The sequence below is a fragment of the Perognathus longimembris genome, chromosome 6 (genome assembly GCF_023159225.1).
Source record: "Perognathus longimembris pacificus isolate PPM17 chromosome 6, ASM2315922v1, whole genome shotgun sequence".
Taxonomy (NCBI): Eukaryota; Metazoa; Chordata; class Mammalia; order Rodentia; family Heteromyidae; genus Perognathus; species Perognathus longimembris.
Window position 1 is genome coordinate 12,332,403 of NC_063166.1, and position 23,138 is coordinate 12,355,540.

The window sequence follows — 23,138 nt, forward strand, 5'->3', positions numbered from 1 at the left end:
GAGATCCTCAGGGAAAGTGCCCAGGCCCTGAGTTCAAGCCCTAGGACCAGCCCTATACCAAATATACATATACATAGATACATACATACATATATATGTGTGTGTGTGTACACACACACACGGACTAGTGGTATATATAATATATAGTCTTCCAGTTGATACTTTTGTCATAAACAGAATAATGAAACTTGTTTATTGAGTAGGATTTTATTCTATATTGGTAATATGACATTCATCTTTGTCATGTTATTCAACTTGGAGCTTCTTCAAGCAATTCCAGTGGGATTGTTCCTTTCTCCCTATTCTTGTTGTTTCTAGGAACCTCTGTGTTGAAGTGAGGGACATAGGACTAGGGTTCTTTGTGTTTTGTACCCTCCCTGTTGGAGGAGCGAAGGGTATAATATTGGCAATTTAGACAGTTAAAATATCTGGGAATGTGAAATACTTCTAGAAAGCTTAGTGATGCAGAGTAAGTACCAAATGACATCACAGTGCCTAGGTAAGTCAAAACTGTTCCTAAAGAGTCTTAATTTAAATGAAGGTGGAAAATGAATACTAAGTTTGTTTTAGTTAAGTTGCCTTGTACATTAAAACTGTTTCTAGGGGCTGGGAATATGGCCTACTGGTAAAGTACTTGCTTCCCATACATGAAGCCCTGGGTTTGATTTCTCAGCACCACATATATAGAAAAAGCCAGTGGCGCTGTGGCTCAAGTGGTAGAGTGCTAGCCTTGAGCAAAAACAAGCCAGGGACAGCCCTGAGTTCAAGGCCCAGGACTGGCAAAAAACAAACAAAACAAAACCTGTTTCTAAGAAAAGATAGGATAAAAAATTTAAACTTAGCACCCTGTGTTTGTTTTGTTTATTGAATTTTCCACTAGAAGCCTTGTATCTCTTAAACAAAGAGGAACTGTTTCTCATTTATTCAGATCCTTGAGTTCACCAGGTTTGATGGAGAGAGGAGTGACACCAGAGATCCTCAGTGGGCACAGACTCTGGTGGCCTGAGTGTTTGTCTCTAAAATGCCCCAGTGGAGTAGCTAGAAGTACGTCACTGTAGACTGCACCTTCCAGCAGGCTCTAGAGAAGAGAGTAAGGCTCAGGTGGCAGTCCCAGTGGCACTAACCATGACAAATGGTTGCAAGTAGGCCCCAGCTGGTTGGAGTTCTTGGTGCACATCTTGTTCGTTGTCCAATATTACATTTCTCTTTAAGAGCACAATGGATGCTTTAGATCAGCTTGATGTAGTGACAGGGCATTTCTACTGTTCTTTTCTTAAAATATTTCTTTTTTTTTTTCTTCTGGTCACCCATGAGCCTTGAACTTGGGGCCTGAGCACTATCTGTGAACTCTTTTGCTCAAGGCTGTCCCACTTGAGCCACAGCACCACTTCTGGCCTTTTCTGTTTATGTGACACTGAGGAATCCAACCCAGGGATTCATGCATGCTAGGCAGGTAGTCTACCACTAAGCTATATTCCCAGCCCCAGCATAGGTTTTTTGAGAGCACTACTATGGACTAGTTTCTGTAGTCACTCATAAAACTAACCCCTTCACCCATGTCCATCCCAAAGTCTACCCATTGAGTGCATTCCTACAATGCCCCCATCTCTCCTGCACTGTCACCTTTATCATTCCTAGAACAAAAGGTTTATATCTCCCATCTTAAGACTGATATTTTCATGAAATGCTTACCAGCATAGTCATATCCTAGAGGAATATGTGGATTTATTTGTTTGTTTGGTTTGTTTGAGGCTTGAACTCAGGGCCTGGGCACTCTCTCTGAGATCTTTTTGCTCAAGGCTACTTCTCTACCACTTTGAGCCACAGTGCCACTTCTTTTCTGGTGGTTAATTGAAGATAAGAGTCTTATAGACTTTCCTGCCTGGGCTGACAGTGAACCCCCATACTCAGATCTCAGCCTCCTGAGTAGCTAGGAGTAGTGTGAACAATCAGCACCCAACTTTTGATTTTTAATTTTTTAAACTTTATGGGTATCAAAGAAAGACCAGATTTTAAAAATGAATTTTAAAAATCCAAGTTTTAAGAAAACTGTAGGATATTTTTTTATAGACTACATTTTGTAGTCTACAAGTTCTATCTTAGTTGACAAGAACAGATTGAGTCCTTTATGTAAGGCACTATTCTAAGTACAATGACGGTTTCAAATTGGACAACTTCCCTACTTTCCAGGAAGAATGCTTTTCTAAATTGATGAACTGACTAAATTACCTTTAGCCATTTCAGTTCAGTTGGACAAGTGTCTTGTGTGGAGCTAGATAAAGAAATTAAAGAGTCAGAACTTAAATTATATGGACAATTAGAGAAAATGTAAAAGAAGTTGTGCTTTAGAGATACTTCATTTTAGAGTCACAGTACTCAAATAGACAGTCTTAGGTTTTAAGAAATGGGTAAGGTAGAAAAGAGAGATCAATATGCGTTATGAGAAGAGGACCCAGCATGATTGAGTAAGAATGAGTTTTACATAACACCCAGAACATTTGAGTGTGGCTTGGGGCTACTGGCATGATGGGTCAATAAGAAGAATGGGGAATGCTAGCAGGGAGGAAGTTGAGGGCATAGAGCCTTGATTTAAAAGATGGGGAATTGGGGTTGATCTCATGTTGGGAAGCCATAATTGTTCTTCACAGGAAAGGCCCGTGTGAGGGTGCCATGCAGAATGAACTCTGGGCTTCTTTCCAGGGGGAGTGGTTTGGAGAATGCTATTTTGGAAGGGAGAGCTGTGGTAGCAGTGGGATAGGGTGAAGGAGTGAATTAAGTGATGTTGTGGGCAAAGGAGTGGGCAGATGGGTGTCACTGTGGTGTGTTAAAGATATTCTTGGGAGACAGGAAAAATGGAAATTTAGAGGAAGGGTTTTGCTTTTTTTCAAAGGTTTTTTTTTCTGTTTTTCTAAATTTAATCAGTATACATTCACCTCTCTATATAGAGAGTCTTCAAAAAGAAAGGAGGATCTCAGAATTTGACAGTCTTTCATGCACAAATTTGGTCTCTTGTCTATAGGAAACTACTCCTGTCCTTGCCATTGTGCTTCGTAGATTAGATGAAGCCTTACCAACTGAAAAAAAATCCACAGGCAGTAGATAGGAGTAGAGTTCTTCCATCCTAGTTTTTTTTTTTTCCCCATCCTAGTTTTGAACTACAACTTCAGCCAATGTGTCAGACAAAGGTTTTTTTTTTTTTAATTTATTTATTTTTATTAATTGGACATAAATTTTTTTACAAGGTGTTGTGCAAAGAGGGTGCAGTTACATAGTAGGGCAGTGTGTACATTTCTTATGATATCTTACAACCTGTTTTTCTATCCCTTGTCTAGGTCAGGTTGACATATATGCAATATACAATGTATCAAGAACATATACAGTATTCACAGACTTGGTCTCTACTGTCTCTCCGTCTCCCTTTGTTAACAGTCATATATCAGGGAGATCATGCCCCTTTGTTTTCTGTGTTCTAGGCTTGTCTCACTCAACATTATTTGTTCGAGTTCCGACCATTTCCCTGCAAATAACAATATTTCACAATTCCTAATCGCTATGTAGTATTCCATTGTGTATAAGTACCATATTTTTTGGATCCATTCCAGACAAAGGTTTTGAGGAATATGTTGCCCCCAAAATGAAGCCAGTATGGAAGTGAGTAAAATGTACCAGTGAAATAGATTGTGTTGCTGTTGGAGTGGTAGTCAACAGTGGAGGACAAGCACTTTTGTAAGCTGTACTTTCTTTTTTTTTTAAACTTATTTATTAATTAAATAAAAATTTTTGTCAAGGTGTTGTGCCCAAGGGGTGCATTTACATAGTAGGGCAGTGTGTACATTTCTTGTGCTATCTTACACCCTGTTTTTCTTTCCCTTCCCTAGGTCGGGTAGACATATATACAATACACAGTGTACCAAGAACATATTCAGTAGCCACGTGGCCTACGCCAAAGAAAATTCACCTAGGGCTTTAAATGTAATGTCGACAGTAGACAGTATGTCAACAATAGTCTTATATGAACTGTACTTTCTTATTCTATGACACAGCTCTTGCTCTGTAAATCTTTATCCTTAACTTACTCACCCACCCCCCTATCAAGGCTTTAACTTAGGGCACCACTGTTTTTTTGTGTGTGTGTGAATATGCCAGTCCTGATCTTGAACTCAAGTATCCTTCAGTTTTGCTCGGTGGTCTGCCACTTAAGCCACAATTTCACTACTTAAGTCACAGCTCTTCTCCCAGCTTTTTGGTAGTTGGAGATAAGAGATATGAGTCTCACTGATTTTTCTGCCTAGGCTGACTTTAAAAACCTTAATCCTCAAACCTCAACATCCCGAGTAGCTAAGATTACAGGTGTGAGATACCATACCATTTCTTATCTGGGCCTTACATGCTTGCTTTAAAAAATTATTACAGTTAACTTTATTGTCGAGGTGATGTACAGAGGGGTTACAGTTACGTACGGGAAGGCAGTGAGAACATTTCTTGTCAAACTTGTTACCCCTCCCTCATTTTTCTCCCACTTTACCTCCCTCCCACTTTCCTCCTTGCTCAGCTTTTTTCCTCATGGTTGTCCCTTTACCAATTGAGACATACCTCTAAGTTTAGCATTTTTATGACTAATTGAAAAAGAGTCTTGAGCACTTTAATGCCTGTGAACTGGCTTTGAACCTTGATCTTCCTGTTCTCAGGACTATTCCTGAGTAACTAGGGATTACAGGCATAAGCCATGTATAGCTCTCAATGAACTTTTAATCTGTCTTGAACATTTTGATATGATTACTTTGAATCCTTGCATTCCTTCTGACAAATCTACAAAAAGGACTTGAAAGAATGGAAAAATTTTAAACAAAAATGTATTTCTAAAAGTGGTTCAAAAGCTGGATGCTGGTGGCTCACACCTGTAATCCTAGCTACTCAGGAGGCTGAGATACAAGGATTGCGGTTCAAAACCAGCCCGCACAGGAAAATCCATGAGATTATCTCCATTTAACCACCAGAAAACCAAAAGTGGTGTTGCCCAAAGTGGTAGATTGCTAGGAGCTGAAGAGCTTAGGGACAGTGCCCAGGCCCAGGGTTCAAGGCACATGACTGACAAAAAAAAAAAAAAAGTGGCTCAAAACACCAGCATTTTATTTATTTATTTATTTTTTGTTTATTAATTGAACACAAATTTTTTTACAAGGTGTTGTGCAAAAAGGGTACAGTTACATAGTAGGGCAGTGTGTACATTTCTTGTGATATCTTACGTCCTGTTTTTCTATCCCTTCTCTAGGTCAGGTAGACATATATACAATATACAATGTATCAAGAACATATATAGTATTCACAGACTTGGTCTCTACTGTCTCTCCGTCTCCCTTTGTTAACAGTCATCAGGGAGATCATGCCCTTTTGTTTTCTGTGTTCTAGGCTTGTCTCGCTCAACATTATTTGTTCGAGTTCTGACCATTTCCCTGCAAATAACAATATTTCACCATTCCTAATCGCTATGTAGTATTCCATTGTGTATAAGTACCATATTTTTTGGATCCATTCGTCTGTGGAGGGGCATCTGGGTTGTTTCCATATTATGGCTATTGTGAATTGTGCTGCGATAAACATGGAAGTACAAATGTCTTTTTGATACCTTAGGTTTTGCTGTTTAGGATAGATGCCTAGGAGTGGTATGGCTGGGTCATAGGGTAGGTCTATATTGAGCTTTTTGAGAAACCTCCATACTGTTCTCCAAAGTGGTTGTACTAATTTGCACTCCCACCAACAATGGAGAAGGGTTCCTGTTTCCTGAGTTCAGAGTATAGGCCATTCTAACTGGGGTGAGGTGGTATCTCAGGGTTGTTTTTATTTGCATTTCCTTTACTAGGAGGGATGTTGAGCATTTCCTCATGTGTTTCTTTGCCATTTTTATATCTTCTCTTGTGAAGTCTCTCTTTAGCTCTTTTGCCCATTTCCTAATAGGTTTATTGGGCTTGGAGGGGCTTAGTTTTTTGAGTTCTCTGTAGTTGACAGATATCAGGCCTTTGTCTGTTGCTGTGCTGAAAACACCAGCATTTTAAAAAACCAAACTGGTAGAAGAGGCTGTACTACAATTATAGAGCTGTGATCTCTACCAGCTAGCAGTATTTCTTGTTCTCTTGTTACCACTAGCTGTGACAGATCACGAATCCTGGCACCAGTACATGTGCTTTGTGGGAAGAAGCCTAATTTGTCAGAAACATGGCTATTTTTTATTATTTCTTTTTTTTTGCCAGTCCTGGTGCTTGAACTCTTGGCCTGAGTATTGTCCCTGGCTTCCTTTTGCTCAAGGCTAGCACTCTGCCTCTTGAGCCACAGCATCACCACTGGCTTTTTCCATTTATGTGGTGCTGAGGAATTGAACACAGGGCTTCATGCATGCTAGGCAAGCACTTTACCACTAAGCCATATTCCCAGCCCCTTTTGACAGATTTTGAATTACATCCCCCTCCCCAACAAAGCCTACTTTTGAAGGCCATTTAGTGTTCATCCTCCCATTATAAAAATTTCCACACCTCTACACAAGTTTGGCATGCATACTCTCATAAGGCCACTAGGTTGTAAATTAAGAGTTTTCAAATGTCTCCTGCTGATGGTTTGTTCTCTGCAGTATTGTATAGCACTCTGTGCATAATAGGCCCACAGTTGGGGCTGGGAATGTGGGTTAGAGGTAAAGTGCTTGCCTAGCCTACATGAAGCCCTGGGTTTGATTCCTCAGCACCACATAAATGGAAAAGGCCGAAAGTGATGCTGTGGCTCAAGTGATAGAGTGCTAACCTTGAGCAAAAAGAAACCAGGGCTAGTGCTCAGGCCCTGAATTCAAGACCCTGGACTGGCCAAAAAAACAAAACAAAAACCCACAAAAAGGCCCACCTACAGTTGTTTGTAAGGATAAATAGATCATTCAGCCTTTGATGTTTCTTTTGCATGTTCTTCTGTATCCTGGAATGATGATCTACCAGTTTGTTGTTGTTGTTTTTTAGATAGGATTTTACTATGTTGTCCAGGCTAGGCTTTAAACTTGTGATCCTGAACTCAAGTGATCCTAAGTGATTCTTTCACCTGAGCTTCCCAAAGAGCTGAGATTACAGGTGTGTACCACTGTGCCTGTCTGAAAAGCTTTTTGATATTGATGCTTGGTAAGAAAGAAGAGCACAGTCCATTCTGTAGAATTAGTGCTGTATTGTGGACTGACAGTAATACTGAAGATAGCTAGAGTTATAGCTCAGATTTATAACGAAAATTATTTGTACAGACAAATAAATGGTACAAGTACAGAAGAACAAGAAAACTGTCACCTGATTCTACCGATAGTAGTATTAAGAGATTGGCAAGCAAACGGTAGAATGAATTGAGTTCTAGACAAAAGGAAAGTTAGTTTTGTGGATAATAGAAATGAACCATCTTCTCAAGAGTCCAGATAGTCAGGACTGGCATAGATGGTCTGTGACTCCCAGGAGCCATACACAACACTAATTGGGAATCTAGGTTACCAACAAAAGTTTAGTAATTACTGGGAAAAAACCCACACTTTTGAAAAATAAAGTTTACTTTTAAGTTTTCTGATGTATGTAATTATCTTCTGGGCCTTCAATATAAACAAGATAGGACCAGAGGAATTGGACACAAGGGCAAACAGCTAACACCAGTAACAATCATCAACTTGATACTCTGTATGTAGGCTTTGAGTCTTTTCCTAAAGATTAGTTCCTGAAGTTGAAAAACAGCCTTTACTGAAGGCAGAGAATCATCAGGTTTTCAAAAGGCCTATTCTCTATTGTTAGTTTTGTAGTTATCAAATGGTAAAATTGGCTTAATGATGCTGTATTTTCTTGTGTTGCTCAAGGCTAAGCAGAGCCTGTTCCTGTTACAGCTTTTCTGGCCCTGCAGCCAGCGTAGCCACTAATGTAACTTAGTAGCAGATAATGCCTACTGCTCCACTGCCAACACTGGCTAGCCATCTAGGGTCCTTATCAGTAGTAATATGACAAATGTCCCGTACAAAAAACCATGAGTGGGAAGAACTTTATTCAGAGAAGTACTTTGGTCTAGATCTCTGCTGCGCTGTGCATGCATCTTCTCTCAATCCAGGTGGCTTTGTGTCTAGGGCATCTTAATACCCTGAGCTACACAGTGATTGGGCACTCTGACAACTGACCAAGGAAGACTTGCTCAGTTACTGGGGGTCTGCAGACATGAAACTGTAGTCCCTAATTAGGTCTGTTTCCTGAATTCCCCCTCCTAAAACTATGAGGAATTAAGAAGGATAGAAGAAAAAACACCTATTCTCTACAACTGGGATTTTTTGAAGTAATTAACCACTTTCTTTCTCAGCTCATCAAGCCGCAATGCCTTCCGCTGTAATGTTTTTCAGAGCCAGGCACCTTTGGCTCATGCCTGTAATTCTAGCTACTTATTGGGAGGCTGAGATCTGAGGATCACTGTTCAAAGCCAGCCCAGGCAGTAAAATCTCTGAGACTCTTATCTCCAATTAGCTACCAGAAAACAGAAAATGGTGCTGTGGCTCAAGTGGTAGAGCACTTAGCCTTAAGCCGAAGAGCTCAGGGACAGTGCCCAGGCCCAGAGTTCAAGCCCCATGACTGACCAGAAAAAGACAAAAACAAAAAAACAGCCAGTGTGGTCAAGCTGGGCAACAGTGGCTCACTTCCTGTAATACTAACTTCTCAGGAGGCAGAGATCAGAGAATCACAGTTCAAAGCAAGCCGAGGCAGGAAAGTCTGGGGGAAACTCTTTCTTTTTTTTTTGCCAGTCCTGGGCCTTGGACTCAGGACCTGAGCACTGTCCCTGGCTTCTTTTTGCTCAAGGCTAGCACTCTGCCACTTGAGCCACAGTGCCACTTCTGGTCGTTTTCTGTATATGTGGTGCTGAGGAATCGAACCCAGGGCTTCATGTATATGAGGCAAGCTCTCTTGCCACTAGGCCATATTCCCAGCCCCTGGGAGACTCTTATCTCCAATAAACTACCCCCTCCCCCGAAAAAAAGTTGGAAGTGGAGCTGTGCCTTGATCAAAAGAAGGTCAGAGACAACACCCTGAGTTCAAGACCCAGGACCAACACACACAAAACAGGTGTGGTCAGTTTTTTTGTTTTGCTTTTTTTTAATTTTTTAAATTTTTTTTGTCTTTTCTTTTTTGGTCAAAGATCATCTTTTGTGGGTTGTTTTTTTTTTTTTTTTTTGGGGGGGGGGACAGTCCTGGGCCTTGAACTCAGGGCCTGAGCATTGTCCCCTGGCTTCTTTTTGTTCAAGGCTAGTACTCTGCCATTTGAACCACAGTGCCACTTCTGGCCATTTTCTATATACGTGGTGCTGGGGAATCAAACCCAGGGCTTCATGTATATGAGGCAAGCACTCTTGCCACTAGGCTATATTCCCAGCCTCATCTTTTCTTTTTTTGGTACTGGGGATCAAACCCAGGACGTTGCACTTGCTAGGCAAGCGCTTTGCCACTGAGCTACATCCCAGCCCTCAGTTTTATTTTATTGAGCTTGATTTAACAAAAAGCTTTAACAGCTTTTTATGGATTAAAGGGGAACAGATCATAGGAGACAACTAAATATCTTTTCATTCTTTTCCCTCCTGCTCTTCTTAAGCTGTGCCACCGTCACACCCATCCACAAACAAAATGTGGAATATAGAATGAGTCCCTTTTGGTTGGAGGTAGGAATGCAGAGGTAGAGAAGATGAGTGATGGGAGCAAAATCTGTTAGGTTGTAGGGCAGTGTCATAATTGGTGCTGTGGTCTGATGGTGATTATGAGGATAGGAGGAACCTCTCATTTCCAAAGACAAAACTGATAGCTGGATTAATTTTGAGTTGGACATGTGGAAGTTATAAAAGTACAATTACTAAAAATGTATGTGGATCAGAACTGCGTTTGATGCATCTATTTTTGGCCTACTTTCCCAACACTGCCAAGACTCCCTAATCTCCCACAACTGCTGAGCTTACTTCTTACCCTTAAAATACAAGCCTACTACCCTTTACTTACTGTTCTTCATAGACTGGGGTGCAAGATCAGTTTTTTTAGTGCTTTGGGTAGAAGAGTTGAGTTTGCCCTTTATATCTTTCTTTCCTTTTGGTTATTTGCCATTTTGAGGAATCTTCTTTGTGTAATACCTTCCTTTAGTAGATGTTACTAAGTTCCAATAGATTTGAAATAATCAGGATCAAAATTAACTTGCAAAGGAATACGTGGAACTCAATATCTTCCTGGAACAGCTGTAAATTTGGGAGCCTAGAGTACATCCAGTGAACCTAGGTATGACTGCTAGCATGTTAGCAGCCTCTCAGTATATGAACTAACTATGAATGTCATTCAGCTCTTGGTCACCCAGAAAAGTAGAGGGAAAACTAGGTCCTTGCTGATTTGGGTATTGTACTTAATCATATGCACTAAGCATGTTTTGTTAATTTAACCTGTTAGAACTCCTGTGCTTTAGAACAGAAGCTACAAGCATAATCTTTCCATTCAGATTAAAGTTCAAGTCTGATTTTTCCTTTACTGGGGTTGGAACTCAGGGCCTCATACCCATTCAGCTTGCTTGTTTGGATGGCATTCTACTGTGAGTCATGCCTTCAGTCCAGCTTTTTGCTGGTTATTTTGGAGCTGAAATTTATGGACTTTTCTGCTGGGCCTGACATGGAACAGTGATCCTCTGGATCTGTCTCTTGAGTAGCTAGGATTATAGGAATGAGCCACTGACACCCAGCTGAGTTGTACACTTTGTGTTTGTTTGTTTTGGTTGGTCGTGGGGCTTGAAATCAGGGGCCAGAGCACTGGCCCTGAGCTCTCCAGCTCAAGGCTAATACTCTGCCATTTTGATATACAGTGCCACTTCTGGTTTTCTGGTGACTAATTGGAGATAAGAGTCTCTTGGACTTTCCTGCCTGGGCTGGCTTTGAACCAGCATCCTCAGATCTCAGCTTCCTGAGTACCTAGGATTGCTGGCATGAACCACCAGTGTCTGACTGAGTTGTTCACTTTAAACTACAATTTCTTCAAGTGTGAAATTGAAGTATGTTCTTCACTAACAATGTTTACTTCCTAGGGTTATTATGAGAATTTAATTAGATTATATTTAACATGAATTGAGCTGGAAACATTCTAAACTGTTGAAGAAATTAGTTATGGCTGTTATTAATAATTTTGTGCTTTTATTGATGCATTAAAGTACATTCAACAGCATAATTTAAATATATATCCAGTATTCAAAAATGTTTTATTTTTAGTACAATTAAAATAGGCTTTTGGGGGGGTGGTATTAGTGTCTAAATTCCTACTTGGACTTGCTAAAGCAAGCGCTCTACCACTGAGCCATGCCACTTTTTTTTGTACTGGTATTTTTAAGATATCATCTCACTTCCTACTCAGGCCGGGCATGTGCCTAGACAACTTATTTTAGGCTTCCTATCAGTTTGGGATGTCAGTAGTATTCCCCTGTGCCCAGCTTCTTCCATTGAAATGGAGTCTCATGAATTTTTCTGTCCAGGCTGGACTCAAATCATGATGTTTCCAATGTCAGCCTCCCAGGTCGATATGGGCATGAACCACCAGCATCTGTATTAGACTTTATTTTTTTTAAAGTATTTTAGTTTCACAACAAAATTGAATTCAGACTTACAGACTCATGAGCCCCTATCCCTATGAGACACTTCATCCTCTATTAGAATCACCCACCAGAGGTGGCACTTTTGTGTGGGTGTGGGTATGGGTGTGTTTTCAGTCCCTGGGGTTAAACTTGGGTCCTGCATGCTATCCCTGAGCCTATGCTCCATGTTAGCACAGTACCACTTGAGCCACAGCTCCACTCTGGCTTTTTGGGGCCAGTTGGAGTTCAGAGTCTTACAGACCTTCCTGCCTGGGCTGGCTTTGAATCACGATCCTCAGATCTCAGCCTCCTGAGTAGCTAGGGTTACAGGTATGAGCATCTGGTACCTGGCTCCCTGAGCTTTTTTGTGCTCAGTGTTAGCACTATGACACTTGAGTCACAGCTCTACTTCCAGCAATTTTTTTGATGGTTAATTGGAGATGAGTGTCTCATGGACTTTCCTTCCCCAGCTGGCTTGGAACTGCAATCCTCAGATCTCATCCTCTTGAGTAGCTAGGATTACAGGCATGAGCCACCAGTGCCCTACCTGGTCTTACTTTTTTAAAGAAGATATACAGATGATGAGAACGGACTCCTCTAAAGAGGCCATTTGCAGAGAGCATAGAGTTTGGAAGTACATGAAAGGTCTGATGAACATTCTGGTTCGTTCCAAGGGTAGGCAACCCTTGTGCCACTAGGTACTTCAGAGCTCTTTGGCAGTAATGACAGTGCTGAAGGGCCGTTGAGTGCCAGGGCATTGCACTATTGGAAACAGGATCACATTAGGTATATTACTGCATACCATTCTCTACAAATTAATAATATGACTATGCTGTGTCACTTGTAAATCACATTTTCAGTGATGTAGATTACATTTCCAGAGCTTTCAGAGTATCTGGAACACATTTCCCTCAAAGTGGGTGTAGTGTCTTGCCAGAGAGAGGAGTAAGGAAAGGAAATTAAAACTAGAGAAATTATAAACTTTTATTTCAACCAACACCAGAATACTGGTCAAGTTTCAATTAATAAGCCTATATTTTTAGCCCTTTTTGGGGTGTGGGAGGATCCTGGGGCTTTAACTTGGGGCTTGGACACTGTCCTGAGCTTTTTTTCCTCAAAGCCTAGTGCTCTATCACTTTTTGCCTCAGGCTCCCCCCCCCTTTTTTTTGTTTTGTTTTGTTTTTGTGGAGTGGTGGTGATTAATTAGTTAGAGATAAGAAAATAAAGAGTCTCTTGGATTTCGCTGCCTGGGCTGGTTTCTAGCCCATGATCCTTAGATTTCAGATTCCTGAGTAGCTCTGACTACAGGCATTAATCTGAGGCAGCTGAGCTTGGGCTGTAGTTTTAGTTTGCCTACTTTTTTTTTAAACCTTTATTAGTAAAACTATAAGTTGATGTAGATTGGGTCTGTCCCCCCCCCCCCCCCCATTTCTTCTAAGTGTTGTAGTTGAAGGAGATAAAGGGCATTTTTGAACTTCTTTTGTGGATGAGAACACTAGGTTCCCAGTGTACAAGAGAGCTTAGGGTGTAGTTGCCTGTGGCCATCTAATGAAGCAGGAAATGGAACCCACAGGAATGAGATCATTGGTGGGAAAGTGTTGGACTGTGGCACAACCACTGCCAAGTAGTTTCTTTCTGGCCATCTCTTTCTGCACTTACGGACTCATCTAGAACAGTTGTGGTTTTAGTCTTTTTGTCACCTTGTCTGGTGGGTGTTCTAAGGGCTTTTAGAAAAGGAACAGGGAATAATAGAACAAAGGACTGTAGGAGGAGAGGGTATTTACTAGGTAAATGTCTGCTTTTACATACAAAAAGTGATTTGGAAGCCCACACCAAGTGGAGGCTGAGATCTGAGGATCGAAGTTTAAAGCCAGCCCAGGAAGGAAAGTCCGTGAGACTCTTATTTCCAATTAACCACTGGAAAACTGGAAGTGGCAAGGTGGCTCAAGTGGTAGAGCACTAGCCTTGAGCTGAAGAGCTCAGGGACAATGCCCAGGCCCGGAGTTCAAGCCCCACAACTAACAAAAAGGAAAAAAAAAAGTGATTTGGAGAAGGGTTAAAGAGTTCGTTACTTTGACATTTCAGCTGTTTAAACTCTGAATTTATATGAATATGTTATTTTGTATTTTTAACCTCCAGTGTTAACCTCTGTGACTTCAGGTGTTGCTTGTGAGCAGTAGTCGCCATCCAGACCGATGGATTGTCCCTGGAGGAGGCATGGAGCCTGAGGAGGAGCCAGGTGTGGCAGCAGTTCGGGAAGTCTGTGAGGAGGTATGCAAGGAGAAACAAAGGCCACAACTGTATCTTGTAACCGTGAGTCTGTCTTGTCTGTGTGTCACCACTCACTACATAAACATCATCACAGAGCAATAGCAGTTAGTGGTTAGACATGCCATTTTTTTTTTGTCAGTCATGGGTCTTGAACCCTGGGCCTGGGTGCTATCCCTGGACTTTTCTGCTAAAGCTAGCGCTCTACCACTTTAAGCACAGCTCTACTTCTGGTTTTCTGGTGGTTAATTAGAGATAAGAGTGTCAGGGTTGGGCTGGGGATATAGCCTAGTGGCAAGAGTGCCTGCCTCGGATACACGAGGCCCTAGGTTCGATTCCCCAGCACCACATATACAGAAAAAACGGCCAGAAGCAGCGCTGTGGCTCACGTGGCAGAGTGCTAGCCTTGAGCGGGAAGAAGCCAGGGACAGTGCTCAGGCCCTGAGTCCAAGGCCCAGGACTGGCCAAAAAAAAAAAAGAGTGTCAGGGTCTTTCCTGCCTGGGCTGGCTTTGAATCTCTATCTTCATATCTCAGGGTCTTGAGTTGCTAGGATTCCAGGTATGAGTCAAGTCTTCCTTGGGTCTTTGTTGGTGTAAGCCTGATAGCTTCCTTTCCCATAGCTTATCATGCTCTCTTCCTAAACAACAATAGACCACACTTCTCACTTCTCCCAGTGAGAAGGGGTCTTGCCAGTCCCTTTGCTGGCAATAAACTTTTCATTTGTTATTTTGTACCTGGATGTCTGTGTGGTTTCTGGCAATGTCTAATATATTCTAACAGATGGTTTGTGACTTGGTTGTTTATCAGGCATCCTGAAGTGCAGGAAGAGGGATCTTACTAGTGAGTATATCTAATGCTGCCTGACAGTCCTTTGTAACTTCCCAAGGATCTCTTCCAACATACCTTTGTTGCCTGTAGTAAAAGATCAGTATCAGCTCTAAGAATAAGAGGTGTAAGCTGGATTTGTACTAGTGCCTTCTTAGCCTCTGGAGGAATAAAAGGAAAGGAGATGAGGAAGACCCACTTACTCACCTGTGCTTCCTAGATCTTAGCTGTGGAATTGTGGAATAGTGGCTATTCTGTTAGACAGAACTGTCTGTGCAGAGCTCTCCATGTTCATTGAGAGGTGATAATATCTTCAGTTTTATTTGGTCACATTATGTGCCATTTACACATCAGATCCTTTTGTTTGTTTTGTTTTGTTTGCCGGTCGTGGGGCGTGAACTCAGGGCCTGAGCTTCTTTTGCTCTAGGCTAGCACTCTACCACTTGAGCAACAGTGCCACTCCTGTTTTTTTGTGGGTTTTTTTTTTTTAATCATGTGGTACTGAGGAATCAAACCCAGGGCTTCATGCGTGCTAGGCAAGCACTCTACCACTAAGTCACATTTTTTGTTGTTGTTGGCTGGTCCTAGGGCTTGAACTCATGGCCTGGTCACTGTCCCTGAGCTTTTGCCCTCTAGGCTAGTGCTCTACCAGTTTGGGCAACAGAACCAGTTCTGCTTTTCTGGTTAACTGAAGATGAGAGACTCATGCACTTTTCTACTTGGACTGGCTTCCAACTGTGATCCTCAGTTCTCGTCCTCCTGACTTGCTAGGATTACAGACATGAACCATCTGCGCCCAGCTACATGGATCGGGTTTGATATATCTTACTAGACACTCCAGAATAAACCGAAATCAAAAGCTTACAGTCAAGGGGAAACTGAGAAACAGATTGCAATTCAAAACCAAGAGGAGAGGCTGGGACTATGGCCTAGTGGCAAGAGTGCTTGCCTCATATACATGAAGCCCTGGGTTCCATTACTTAGCACCACATATATAGAAAACAGCCAAAAGTGGTGCTGTGGCTCAAGTGGCAGAGTGCTAGCCTTGAGCAAAAAGAAGCCAGGGACAGTGCTCAGGCCCTGAGTTCAAGGCCCAGGACTGGCAAAAAATAAATACAAAAAAACGAGGAAGGAGGAAATGTTTCTCTCCATAGCCTCTTGTGGCAGCACTATGTTCTATTCTGTTTATATTACTTTAGGACTTAAAAACTGGATGGTGTAAGTTTTATTATCCTTGTGTATTTGCCTAGCACACATATAGGTAGTATTTTTAAATTCTTGTTTTCCTGTTCTAGTCTGCAAGGGATTTTAAGATTAATTTAAGGAGATATGTTGGTCTCCCACCTGCTGAAGCCCCAATAGACTAATTGCCCTTAGTACACTCAAGGAATTATTTTCGCACTGTGAGTTCCTGCAGGATTACGCTGGCCTATGCCTCTCTTTTGCAAATAGATAGGGATCTCTGTGGTGATCATGTATCCCATTTGAAATCCTCCCTTTTGTTTCCCCATTCTTAGCACATTGGCTTTTGTTTTTGGGCTGTTTTCCTTGTTGCAACATGGCTCCCATGGCCCCCACTGCTCTACCTTCACTCGCTCTTCAAATGCAAGAAATAGCAGTTTTGCCTAGTGGGTGTCTCTTTTTTATTTTATTTTTTGCCAGTCCTGGGGCTTGAACTCAGGGCCTGAGCACTGTCCTTGGCTTCTTTTTGCTTAAGGCTAGCACTCTGCCACTGGAGCCACAGCGCCACTTCTGGCTTTTTCTATATATGTGGTGCTGAGGAAATGAACCCAGGGCTTCAAGTATACAAGGCAAGTACTCTTGCCACTTGGACATATTCCCAGCCCTAGTGGGTCTCTTTTGATTTGAGAAAAAAAGCACCTTTCCAGGCAACACCCCAGCACACACCTTGTGACTGGTGTTCCAGTTTCTTCACATATTCATGCCAAGACTAGTGCTGGCAAGTGAAATGACAGCTCCATGTTCAAACTTATAAAACCTTCACAAGCTATGACTTTCAAAAGCCTTAAGGCAATTTAAAAGCATGACCAATAGAAAATAAAATCTTTGGTTAGGAATTTGCTTATATTGGAATGTGACATATGCTTATTCTTTAAAAGAATAAACAGATAATTTGTATTTTTAGACTGGAAAAGAATCACTATAAAGCTTCTATCATAACTGCTTAACTCTGCTATTGTAGGCAAAAGTAGCCCCAGACAACACAGTGCATAAATAAATGGGCCTGACTATTTAGTAAAGCTTTATGTACCAAAAACAGGAGTGAGTCTGGTGCTGGTGACTCTTGCCTTTAATCCTGGCTACTCAAGAGGCTGAGATCTGAGGATTGCAGTTCAAAGCCAGCCCAGGTAGGAAAGTCTATGAAACTCTCATCTGTGGCTTTAAGTGGTAGAACACACTAACCTTTATCAAAAAAGATTAGAGATGCTTAGAGATAGCAACCAGACCCTGAGTTCAAGCCCCACCATGGATAAAAAAATGAACAACACCACCCCCAACAACAACAAAAAACAGGAGTGAAAAGGAGTAAATCATAATCATTGATATGAGCCTTTAATACTCCATGTAATTGGTGGACCTATACCATCAATATTGGCCTGGAAATTGATAGAAAAAGAAAATTGCAGGCCCTAATTCATACCTATGAAAATCTGGTGTTTATTTTGTTTTCTTTTTCTGTTTTATTTTGTTTTGCCAGTATGGGTTTGAACTCAGGGCCTTGCATTCGCTCAGCCTACTTACCCAGCTGCATTCTACCACTTGAACCACATCTGTAAGCCTGACTTTTAAATTTTACTTTATTATTATAAAGGTGATGTACAGAGGGATTATAATTATATGAGTCAGGAAAATAGTACACTTCCTTTCATACAGTCTTTTCTGTCCCTCTCTCTTAGTCCCGCTCTCCTGTTTCCACCAATGAGTTGTTTTTTGTTTTGTTTTGTTTTTGTTTCTTTTTTTGCCAGTCCCGGGCCTTGGACTCTGGGCCTGAGCACTGTCCCTGGCTTCTTTTTGCTCAAGGATAGCACTCTGCCATTTGAGCCACAGCACCACTTCTGGCCATTTTTTTATATATGTGGTGCTGGGGAATCGAACCCAGGGCTTCATGTATACGAGGCAAGCACTCTTGCCAGTAGGCCATATTCCTAGCCCCTCCACCGATGAGTTGTATAGTTCACTTTCATCATGTCCAGTAAGCTCCATTACTGTACTTTTTCACCCATTAGCCTGGCTTTTTGGTAGGTGTTTTGGAGATGGAGTCTTGTAGACTTCTCTGCCTGCAGTAGCTTTGAACCTTGATCCTCAGATCTCAGCCTCCACAGTAGCAAGGATTATAGGCAATGAGGCACTGGTACCTGGCTGTTTTCCTTTGTATTTTGTAACATAGTCTTGTTATACAGTCCTTGCATCACCATACCTATTAGAATCTCATTTTAACTGGATCTTTAGAAGATTTTGAGAATCTAGCTATGTTTATAGAGTATTACAAAATACAGTTCTGAGAATTCCTCCTTATGGAGCTATGGAGAGAAGTGCTCTTTGAGGACTAAACTCTGGATTGACTGTTTCCATATCCATTTTGAACATGAGACCAGAAGGCCAGAAAAAGCTTTTCCCAGACTCTTAGAATAGATGCAATAAAAGCTACCTCATGAATCTGAGACTTGCCCCAACAGAAAGTACTGCACAGAGCTGGTTATAATGGTGAGCATCTGTAATCCCAGTATTTGAAAGATAGGAGGATCTTGAGTTTTACACCAGCTTGGGCAGGTAAGATTATGTTCTTTGCCTTAGACATGAAGGCATCAGAACCTTTAGTCTGACTGTCTCAAAACACCTCCCCCCCCCACCCCCAAACACTACACAGACTGCTTTTTTTTTCTTTTTCCTTTTGCTAATACTGCTACTGGGGTTCAGACTGAGGAGCTTGCTTTGCTAAGTAGGTTCTCTGCCACTTGAGTCATGCCCGCAGCCTACACAAACTGCTTTAGTTATAGCAATAAGGAGAGAAACGGGAGGTTCTGAAGAGAGCAAGCCATCCATTTGGGTGACACACATTTTGACAGAGGAGTACAGTCTGGAATTGGCAGCTGTAATGTCAACTTCCTCATTTGGCTGGTGGTTCTTATTTGGCAGGTTCCTGACCCATCCCAAAGCAGCAACAACTCCCTGGGCAACCCAGTTCTTCAGTGAATTTTGGGGACTTGTTCTTGGCCTGCAATCTGTTTCTTCAGCTCCCCCAATGATTCTGTAAGCTGTTCATATCCCTTAATAAATCCTTCTCTTAACAAATCTAATTGGATTGTCTTGATTCAGATAAGAATCCTGACCAGTCCAGTTTCCCTGTGAGTAGTAACTGCTTTAGTCATGTCCACCATCCTCCCTTGCTTTTCTGTACTAACCTACCAAGTACTATACATTTGCAGAGAATCACCCTCTAGGAAAGGACATTCAGTGGCCCCTCAGAACTTTCTGAGTTACAGTGTGTCAGGTTTTATCATATAGACCTGAATCTGGAGAGACAAACTATGACACACCCCACTTTAGAACCTGTACCTTCATAGCTATTTACTGATGGTTGTATGTTGTATTGTAGGTATTCAACAAATATTCAGTGTGCATTCTGGGGATATGGAAATATGAGACACACTTGGTTTTTCCCTCAGTGAGTTAAACATCTCACAGATAATATAAACACAAAGGAAATTATAACTTTTTGCCAGTGCTGGGAATTGGACCCAGGGCTGAGTGCTCTATACTTGAGCACTCTAGGCAGACGCTCTACCACTTGAGCCATGCCTCCCTTTTGCATTGAATATTATTGAGGTGGCATCTTGATTTATGCCCCCACTAGCCTGTGTTGCAATCCTCATTCATACTTGTGCTACCTTTGTAGCTGGGTGCATACCACCACACTCACCCATTGGTTGAAATGGAGTCTTGAGAACTTCTTTTTGCCTGGGCTGCCCTGGAACTGCCATCCCCTAATCTCTGCCTCAAGTACCTAGGATCATAGGCTTGCCATTACACATGGCCAGATATTAAAAATTATTTTTAAAGATTAAAGTCACATGTTGTATCCTAAGAGCTTCTTGACCTCTCAGAAGGCATTTTAGACCTGCTTATTTACATATATGCACATACATATATATGTGATATGTGCGTGTATGTATGTACGTATACATATATATGTATATTGGTGGGACATGGTTTGAGGATGGTAGAGTGGTGGTGGCGCAGTTTCTTCCATAAGGGAGATGACAGGTAGGAATGAAGTATAAGGTGAGGTATTTTGGGGTTTTTCTGTTTTGTGTCAATTCTGGGGCTTGAACCAGGACATGAGCCCTGTCCCTGAGCTGCTTTTTACTCAAGGCTAGCTCTCTACCACTTGAGTCACAAATCCATTTCCAGCTTTTTTGGTAGTTTAGTGGAGATAAGAGTCTCACTGACTTTCCTTCCTTGGGTTGGCTTCAAACCACAATCTTTAGATCTCAGCTTCCTGAGTAGCTAGGATTATAACTAGGCATGAGCCACCAGTGCCAGCTCATGATAAGTATTTTACTCTGGAGCAGAATGGGGAGTTCCACTTTTTGAAAGGATTTGGGGTAATGGGGAATGTACAAGGTATAGTCAGGGTCTGACGGACAGGTTTGTTTCTGTACTTTGCCTTCCTAGACCTGATACATCACAGCCTTTGTATGGTTACTTCAGATAAGTGTGACAGGACCGGTCACCATACCTAAGCCAGATAATTTTGAGTTAAATCCATTTGGCTTTTGTAGAATATAGACATAAGTACTTATATGCCATATGCAGAATCCTGAGCTAGAAAATATGAAACACAATGATAAAATGGGTACCAGACAGATTTGAGTTTGTCAGGATTGCCTTGTCTTTTTTTTTTTTTAAACCCCCCCCCCCCCGGTACTGGAGTTTGAACTCAGAGCCTCGGATTCTTTATACTTGCTTACTCAGCTGATATTCTACCATTTGAGCCACACCTCCTGCCTGGCTTTTTGCTGGTTAATTGGAGGTGGACTTTGCTGCCTGGGCTGTCTTCAAACAACCATCCCCTAGGTCTCAGCCTCCTACTTAGTAGCTAGAGTTACAGATGTTGATCCACTGGTGCCTGCCTCCAGGATCACCATGTCTTTATTTTTACTTGAGAACAGGTCATGTTTTTAGCTTCTTTGGTCACAGCATTATAGATGTTTGAATCATCATGTCTTTTTTTTCTTTTGGCCAGTCCTGGGACTTGAACTCAGGGCCTCTGAACATTGTCCCTGACTTCTTTTTGCTCAAGGTTAGCATTCTACCACTTGAGTCACAGTGCCACTTCTGGCTTTTTCTGTATATGTGGTGCTGAGGAATCGAACCCAGAGCTTCATGCATGCTAGACAAGTACTCTACCACTAGACCACATTCCCAGCCCATCATCATGTCTCTTATAAACTACATATAATCATCTTATGTTGATAGTTTCTTTTTTTAATTAAATTTTTATTGTCAAACAGGTACAGAGAGGTTACAGTTTCATACGTTAGGCATTGGATACATTTCTTGTACTGTTTGTTACCTCCTCCCTCATTCCCCCCTCCCCCTTTCCCTTTCCCCCCATGAGTTGTTTAGTTCATTTACACCAAACAGTTTTGCAAATATTGCTTTTGTAGTCATTTGTCTTTTTTACCCTGTGTCTCTCGATTTTGGTATTCCCTTTCTATTTCCTAGTTCTAATACCAGTATACACGGTTTCCAGTGTACTCAGATAAGATACAGAGATAGTGCAGGTACAACCACAGGAAGGGGATACAAGAGGATCATCAATAATAGAAGCTATGGTTTCACATTGCATGTTGAAAGTAATTACAACAGTGATATAACAGTTGTTTCCATAACGTGGAGTTCATTTCACTTATGTGTTCATAAGGGCTATTGGGCTGTAGTGATCCTCTGCTGTGACTAGCCTAAACCTGTGCTAATTATTCCCTATGAGGGAGACCATAGAGTCCATGTTTCTTTGGGTCTGGCTCACTTCACTTAGTATAATTTTTTCCAAGTCCTTCCATTTCCTTACAAATGGGGCAATGTCATTCTTTCTGATAGAGGCATAAAATTCCATTGTGTATATGTACCATATTTTCCTGATCCGTTCGTCTACTGAGGGACATCTGGGTTGGTTCCAAATTCTAGCTATGACAAATTGTGCTGCGATGAACATTGTTGTGGTGGTGGCTTTAGTGTGTTCTTATTTGTAGTTTTTTGGGTAGATGCCCAAAAGTGGGGCTGCTGGGTCATAAGGAAGCTCTGTGTTTAGCCTTCTGAGGAATCTCCATACCGCTTTACAGAGTGGCTGAACCAGTTTACATTCCCACCAACAATGAAGTAGGGTTCCCTTTTGGCTACATCCCCTCCAACATTTGTTATTGTTAGTCTTCTTGATAAAGGACATCTTATGTTGATAGTTTCTTTTTTTAAAAGGACTTAGTACTAGGTTATAAAAATCACACACAAAAATTGTTCACCTAACATGAATGCTTTTGTTTGAGGTAATGTCTTTATTGTACTCTTCTAAGAAAAAGCACAGGGACTGGGAATATGGCCTAGTGGTAGAGTGCTTGCCTCGTATACATGAAGCCCTGGGTTTGACTCCTCAGTACCACGTATATAGAAAAAGCCCAAAGTGGCACTGTGACTCAAGTGGTAGAGTGCTAGCCTTGAGCAAAAAAGAAGCCTGGGACAGTGCTCAGACCCTGAGTTCGAGCCCCAGGACTGGAAAAAGAAAAAGAAAAGAAAGAAAGAACACAAAGAACATCTGCACAAAAATACAGCAAAAGAAATTAAAAGTTTTCTTATTTCTCTTGAGCAGAGAAAGTATAACATGACTTAAAATGGAAGCTAGTGTGAGATAATTTTACATTAGATGACAGAATGAATCCCACAAATCTCTGGTGTTACCTTTCAGGCCTGCAAGTAAATCAGTATTGAACCTCCTGTTTCTGGCAGCTGAGGACTGAGAAAGAGCCTGCCTTCTCAGTTACAGTTGAGGGGTGAAAGGAAACCTTGGCATAGACACTAATCTCTAGTGCAGGACTTGGCGTGTTCCCTGTGCTCAGCTTTTGCTCTTGCTCACCTGGCCAAGTGCAGTTCAGCTCTGGCCCCAGCACTGGGACACCTCTTTCTTCTCAGAGGAGCACCTCTCTGCTCCACACTGTCAGGAAATGGCAACTGGCTGTTCTGTGGTTACTTCCATGATTGCTTCTAGAGTTACCTGAGGAGAATTGAGATTAAATGATTCGGTCAATTTGACTTTGGAAAACTTTAGTAGATGCTGCATTTATGAAAAAACATATACATCTTTAGGACACATATTCTTACATAATTTGAGTTTAGTGACCATTTT

At 41.6% G+C, this 23,138-nt stretch overlaps 1 protein-coding gene across 1 annotated transcript in view; it reads left to right on the plus strand.

Annotated features, from left to right (window-relative positions):
* Nudt3 (nudix hydrolase 3) overlaps positions 1–23,138 on the plus strand; it is a 44,695-nt gene that overhangs the window by 6,360 nt on the left and 15,197 nt on the right. The window contains exon 2 of the mRNA XM_048347933.1: positions 13,783–13,893. Within this exon, the coding sequence (XP_048203890.1) occupies positions 13,783–13,893 (111 nt within the window). The remainder of the gene's footprint in view (positions 1–13,782; positions 13,894–23,138) is intronic.